Source organism: Gavialis gangeticus, unplaced genomic scaffold (genome assembly GCF_001723915.1).
Source record: "Gavialis gangeticus isolate Ggan-Ray unplaced genomic scaffold, GavGan_comp1, whole genome shotgun sequence".
Taxonomy (NCBI): Eukaryota; Metazoa; Chordata; order Crocodylia; family Gavialidae; genus Gavialis; species Gavialis gangeticus.
The window spans coordinates 47,243,104-47,250,319 of NW_017729006.1; the positions used below are offsets into that span (position 1 = coordinate 47,243,104).

At 45.4% G+C, this 7,216-nt stretch overlaps 1 protein-coding gene across 1 annotated transcript in view; it reads left to right on the forward strand.

The window, feature by feature from the left end:
• The window catches only part of LOC109291939 (dynein heavy chain 5, axonemal-like), a 361,945-nt gene that overhangs the window by 118,493 nt on the left and 236,236 nt on the right, over positions 1 to 7,216 (forward strand). Inside the window, exons 32-33 of the mRNA XM_019509183.1 lie at positions 3,275 to 3,386; positions 3,671 to 3,799. Of these exons, the coding sequence (XP_019364728.1) occupies positions 3,275 to 3,386; positions 3,671 to 3,799 (241 nt within the window). The remainder of the gene's footprint in view (positions 1 to 3,274; positions 3,387 to 3,670; positions 3,800 to 7,216) is intronic.

Genomic DNA, 7,216 nt, shown 5'->3' on the forward strand with positions numbered 1-7,216 from the left:
GAACCAGCTTCCATGTGAGGTGGTGCAGGCTCCCACCCTGGGGGTTTTTAAGAGGAGGTTGGATGACCACCTTATTGGGGTCATTTGACCCCAGTGCTCTTCCTGCCATGGCAGGGGGTCGGACTAGATGATCTGCTCAGGTCCCTTCCGACCCTAGAAACTATGAAACTATGAAAATAAGTACCTATTTAAAATAAGTCTGGAAATGCAGAAGTTAAGGATTGCTCTAGCACAGAACTCCTGCCAGTGGATATGCAAGTTTGCAGATAGAAGCAAGTCAAGCCTTTAAGTTTCATTATGGAAAGCTTGAAATTTGCATCTGCTCAGTGCATAGCAGCACTCAAAAGAGGAAATAAGATACTAGCTAGTATACAAAAACACCAGAAAATAATACTGAAAATACAAAGCTGTTACATACTTTTGACATTTCATATCTCAAATACTGTGTTCAGCTTTGGTGATCCCATTTAAAAACTGCATACTAGTAATAGAAATGATCAACACAAATAGAAGCATAGAAATAAATTTATTTAAAGAAATATTTTGAAAAACTATACAAACCAGGAATGTTTATTTTAGATGGGAGACATGATAGAAGTTAATAAGAGGCACCGCCATGCCTAGGGTCAGGGATGACCTGGCTAGGGAACTTTTGGAGGGGCTGGATGTGTTTAAATCAGTAGGTCCAGATGCTCTTCACCCAAGGGTGCTGATGGAATTGGCAGGGGTCATAGTGGGGCCCCTGGCACAGCTCTATGAGTGCTCATGACTCTGGCCAGGTACCAGAGGATTGGAAAAGGGCCAATATGGTCCCCATTTACAAGAAGGGGAGAAAGGAGGACTCAGGTAACTATAGGCAAGTTAGTCTTACCTCAGTCTGTGGGAAGACCTTTGATAAAATTATCAAGCAGCACATCTGCAAGGGCCTAGCAGGGGAGGTAATGCTCAGGGGCAACCAACATGGGTTCACTGAGGGCAGGTCCTGCCTGACTAACCTGGTTTCTTTGATCAGGTCACAAAGTCCCTGGACGAAGATGTCGGGGTGGATGCCATCTTCCTGGACTTTAAGAAGGCCTTTGACACGGTTTCCCACCACATTCTCTTAAAAAAAACTAAGTGACTGTGGCATTGATGCCCACACAGTCAGATGGGTGGCAAATTGGCTAGATGGTCACACCCAGAGAGTGGTGGTGGATGGGTCGTTTTCAACCTGGAGGGATGTGGGCAGTGGAGTCCCCCAGGGCTCGGTCCTGGGGCCTGTACTGTTTAACATCTTTATCAGTGATCTGGATGTGGGAGTGGAAAGCACGCTGTCCAAATTCGCTGACGACACCAAGTTGTGGGGCGAGGTGGGCATGGTGGAGGGGAGGGACAGAATCCAGTTAGATCTAGCCAGGTTTCAGAGGTGGGCAGATTAGAGTAGGATGGAATTCAATGCAGACAAGTGCAAGGTGCTGCATCTAGGGAGAAGGACCCAGCAACATACCTGTACACTGGGGAACACCCTTTTTGTCAACATGGTTGGAGAAAGGGATCATGGAGTCATTGTTGACTCCAGGATGAGCATGAGCCACCAATGCAAGGAAGTGGTCAGTAAGGCTAACCGTACCTTGTCGTGCATCTACAGATGCATCACAAGCAGGTACAGGGAGGTGATCCTTCCCCTCTATGCAGCATTGGTCAGGCCACAGTTGGAGTACTGTGTCCAGTTCTGTGCGCCGCACTTCAAGAGGGATGTGGCTAGCATTGAAAGGGTCCAGGGGAGGGCCACTCACATGGTCAGGGGGCAGCAGGCCAGGCCCTATGAAGAGAGGCTAAAGGGCCTGTACCTGTTCAGCCTCCTCAAGAGCAGGCTGAAAGGGGATCTGATGGCCGTTTACAAACTCACCGGGGGAACCAGTGGGAATTGGGAGAGGCTCTGTTCCCCCCGGGCACCACCTGGGGTTACTAGGAATAACGGCCACAGATTGTTAGAGATAAGGTTCAGGCTGGACATCAGGAGACATTGCTTTACAGTTAGGGCTGCCAGGCTATGGAATGGGCTCCCAAGTTAGGTGGTGCTCTCTTTTACCTTGTGGGTCTTCAAGAGGAGGCTGGACAGATATTTGGCTGGGGTGATATGACCCTGGCACCCATTCCTGCCCGGGATGGTCTGTTTGGTCCCTTCCGACCCTAAGCACTATGATATTATGAAAATAATGACTGGGAAAGAAAAGTTCCATTTACCTTTTGTCATAATAAAAGTTCAAGCAGACAGTGAATGAAATGAAAAAATAATACAGTAAAAAATGAATAAAGCAAATACTTTTCTTCATGGCATATAACCATTGGAACTCATTGTCACAGGATATTATTGATGCTGAGATGTTAGTAAAAATAGGCTGTTTACATGAAAGTATATATATGCATTTATGTAAAAAAATAAGAATATAATTTTAATATTATTATCTAAAATAAGTGCTATGGGAATATCAACAAGGATATTTTAGCACATAAACCATAAACTGCTGGATGTTGAAACATTCCTAAACAGGCATGATGTTGCACATTTTTTCATTAAGGGTCTCTCTACTTTCTGTTGAGAATTTGGTACTGTCCACTGTTGGGCTCAAGAAACCTGGCCAGCTAGACTGTTTATCTGAATTCTTATATTTCTAATCATCATGTACCAATAAGTAGTAAAAATACATAGGCATTAATTACTGTGTAACAGTTATGTCTGGTTTAGAGCTGTGAAAAATTAATTACATTTTTTAGGATTTTCCCTTTAAATATATTGCTCTTTATCATTCCCTAGATTTAATTCAAGTGAATTGTTAACTCTTTTTAGTCCAGATTCTTAGCTGGTAAAAATTGTCGTATATTATTCAAAGCAAATAAAACTAAGTGCATACCAGCTGAAACTCTGTCCCCTCTTTTCTCATCTCCTCCTTTTCATCTTGAAATCACATATAAAATCTGATTAAAAAATATTTTTGGTGCAAAACTGTTTGGATAAAAAAACAGGTCTTTTTTATTGAAGTTGGGCACGTTTTATGTTGAAAATAGGTCAGTTTTCACTTTAATGTGTGTCTCGTTGCTTGAAAAAACAGATATCTTTTTACTTTCTTGCAAAATTGACAGAAAACACTGGTATTAAGTTGGCAGCTGCTATCAGTGTTTTCTTACAGCTTTTTGGTCTGCTAATTGAAAGGTGAGACTATAATAATTGCATCTCGAGAAGATGAATTATGGATACATTTAATCTAATATTCCTTTCTCTTTTTTTTTTTAGAATTCGTAAGTTGCCTAGAGCACTGAAGGAATGGCAGGCTTTTTATGACCTCAAAAAGAAGATTGATGATTTCACTGAGAGTTGTCCTTTGCTAGAAATGATGGCAAATAAAGTTAGTTCAGTATAATTCTTTAAAGATGAGATTAATTTGAAAATCTGTATATAAAAGAATCTTTTATGAATATAAGAGGTTTTCAACCTTTTTGATTTTTGTAAAAGATCAAAACAACTTTATGCAGGGTAAGATCTGATATGGGGTAGTTACAGAAAAGTAGAAACAAAAGACTTCATGGTTTAGTTTCATTAATGGTAATTATTTAAATGGAATGAAGATTTAGATTATTCTAAGTGTGTGTGTGTTTTAAAAAAACATCTAATTACTTTGGACTTTTCTAGGCCATGATGCCAAGACACTGGGAAAGAATTGCACAAGTAACTGGACATAGCTTTGATATTAACTCTGAAAGTTTCTCTCTGAAGAACATAATGGATGCCTGTTTGTTAAAGTATAAGGAAGATATTGAGGTAGACACACATACCATTTTTAAATATTGGCTTTGTGGTCTTGGATTCTCTGCTTTTCAGTTTTCTTCATTTCTATGTAGCTTTGTAATGCAAACAAATATGACTTTCCTTATAACATTCATTTGAAGCATGGAATTTGGCAGCTGATTATAACAATAGTATTTAGCTTACCTCCTTTGATTGAACATATCAAAACATTCTCTTAGTCTGTGGCTTGTTCTCTTACTTTGTGACTCAAGTGGTAGCAGTGCATGCTGAAGGCCACAGGTTCAACCCCAGCCCTTAACTCTTTTTCTAGTGATCTGTGCACTAAATCCAACTTGAAGGGCCGTTGGCCTACTTCTGGTCATAGGCTGTAAAAACAAATCCAGCTGATCCTGTCGTCACACAAAGGGTGCTTTGCAGGGAGGATGAGAAAGCTTGATGGGAAGTTGTATGCAAGCCATAAATTGAGTCTGAGGTCCCTGTCACATGTTCCAGTGAAAGCTGGATAGAAACCAGCTCTAGAATCGTTAGTCTCCCACAATATTCTTGCAAAGAAGCTGTAGCAGGCTTACCTGTCAGAGCTTGGGTTGAGTCCTGGGCTTGAGATCCTGCTGTTTTGATTGCTGGAGCCCATCCACCAATCAGGAGGCCGCAAGAGAAATAACATCACGCCCCTTTTCTGAGGGGAGGGGGAGAAGAGCTCTCCCAGACCTGATTTAAGACTGCAAACTGTCAGGACCAGAAGACTTCAGGGGCGGAGCCCTGGAGCATATAAAAGGAGCTGTGCGCCCAGGACAAGGGGAGATGCATCAAGGAATGAGAAGAGAGAAGAGTGGGGTTTAGAAGAGCTGAGGAGAGTGACTCAGCAGGGCAAAGCAGTAGCCCAAGAGGAGCCCCTGAAGACTTATATCAGCGGGGAGTGGGGGACAGCTCCAGGGGTTAGGTTCTCAGTGCGCAGCACGGCACATGGTGTCCAGACCCTGGGAACTACATGAGGCAGCTCGGGTCTGCAACCTCTGTGTGCGGCCAGAGACACAGTGCACAGGCCAGTGCACAGAGCAGGACCTTTGGAGCCCCTGGGGTGGCACAGGTCCTCAAACCCCAGAACGAGGCCAGGAGCTTGGTGCAGGAGGCACTGCACGGAGGGTGAGAGACCCTGGGAGCTGCTTGAGGTGGCTCGGGTCTACAGCTGGTGACATGGGGCAGCATCTCAGTGCAGACGACGCAGCCCAGAGGGTCCAGGAACAGACCAAGGCCCAGTGCTGCACAAGGCTGTCCAGGCCTCCAACCCCTAGCATAAGGCGGAGCACCCACTACACACAGTGGTGCCTGTGGCCCTAAGCCAGGAGGGCGGCAGCAGAGTCAGGCGGCAGAAAAAACGCCAGCAGGGACAGAGCTTGACCTGGAGAACAAGAGGCAACCCTCCGGGACTGTGGAGTAGTAGTAAGTTACCCTGGAGAGAGGGTCCCCGCAGGGGAGCCCTCCCACCCCAAACTGGGTGTGGTATATCTGTATATATATTATAGGGTTTATTGTTTTGTAAACTTGCACATAGATTATATATATATATATATATGTCCTTACCTTTAATGGTTTTGTTTTGATAATCTGTATATAGTTAAGTAATTGATTGACTGGATCTGACTCTATAGGGGACAGAGACAGCCACTGGGCTGTTGTGTCCCTCCACAGCACACTGCCCTGCCAATAATTCCCTCAGTTGAAGAGAGAAGTACAAACCTGTGTACACCCGAGCTACAAAGCTAAGAAAGTACAGGTTGGATGAATAGACTGTAAGGTGGCCAGAAAACTGGCTGGATCATTGGACTCAAAGGGTAGTAATCAATGGCTTGATGTGTAGTTGGCAGTTAGTATCAAGTGAAGTGCCCCAGGGGTTGGTCCTGGGGCCTTTTTTGTTTCATAATTTCAGTATCCTCATCAGCAGTCTGGAGAATGGGATGGAGCACACCCTCAGCAAGTTTGCGGATGACACAAAACTTCATGGCGTAGTACATAGGCTGGAAGGTGAGACTAGCAGTCAGAGAGCCCTTAACAAATTGGAGGATTGGACAAAAAGAAATCTCATGAGGTTCAGTAAAGACAAGTGCCAAGTTCTGCGCTTAGGATGAAACAGTCTAGGGCTGTCCCTAAGCAGGGAGTGAATCGGGGCAACTGCCCCGGGCCCCATGCTTTGGGGGGCCCTGCAAAGCCAGGTTGGCTTCACATTGGGCCACTCCCCCCCCATCCTGAACCTATTCAGCCTCCACAAGAGAAGGCTAAGGGGGGACCTGGTGACTGTCTATAGACTCACTAGGGGGGACCAGAAGGGTTTGGGGGAGACGCTGTTTCCCCTAGCGCCCGCTGGCATAACAAGGAGTAATGGGCACAAGCTGATGGAGAGGAGGTATAGATTGGACATCCGCAAAAACTACTTCACGGTTAGTGGAGCTGGAACCAACTTCCAAGGGAAGTGGTGCTGGCCCCTACCCTGGGGGTCTTTAAGAAGAGGCTGGATGCCTACCTGGCTGGACTCGTTTGAGTCCCGTTTCTCTTTTTGGGGTTTTTTGTTGTTCTCCCGCCCTGGCGGGGGGTCGGGCTAGAAGATCTACTAGGTCCCTTCCGACCCTTAATCTATGAAACTATGAAACTATCCCCTGCTGCTGCCATGTCCAGTCTCCGCACAGGCTGATTTGCCCTGGGCCCTGGGCCCCGCATCCTGCTACAGTTGCCTCTGGAACGATCCCATGCACCAGTACAGGCTGGGGGCTGACCGGCTGGGCAGCAGCTCTGCAGAAAAGGACCTGGAGGTTACAGTGGGCAATAAGATGAATATGAGACAACAGAAACAAAATCTCGTTGTCACGAAGGCTAACCACATGCTGGGCTGCATTAGTAGGAGTGTTGCCAGCAGAGCAAGAGAAGTGATTATTCCCCTCTATTCAACAGTGGTGAGGCCACATCTGTGTTGCCCTGTGGGGTCAGGCCAACTCAGGATCTCAATATTGTGCTGTTAGACAGGAGGGCGTGACACAATTGCACATACACAAACACACAAATCAATTAGTTGCATACACACACACTACCAGCTCAGGCACATACTCATCCAAACCAACCTAGGCACATGCATACCTATCACCAATTCAAGCACATGCACTATGCACCGCAACAGTTAGACACAGATCACTAATTCATATATCATGCACACAATGACATATATACACACACTCACCAGTTCACACCCACACAACCCACCTACACATACACACAGGTAAGTTCCTAACTTGGATGGTACAGTGTGTGTGTGTGCTTGGGGTATCTGGGGGAAGGTTCAGGTGAGAGAGAGAGAGTTAAAGTGTAGGGAGTGAAAGTTGCCAGAGCCAGGATTAGAACCAGTAGACTACAGAGAAGCTGGCTGAGGAACTGAGGCTTGGG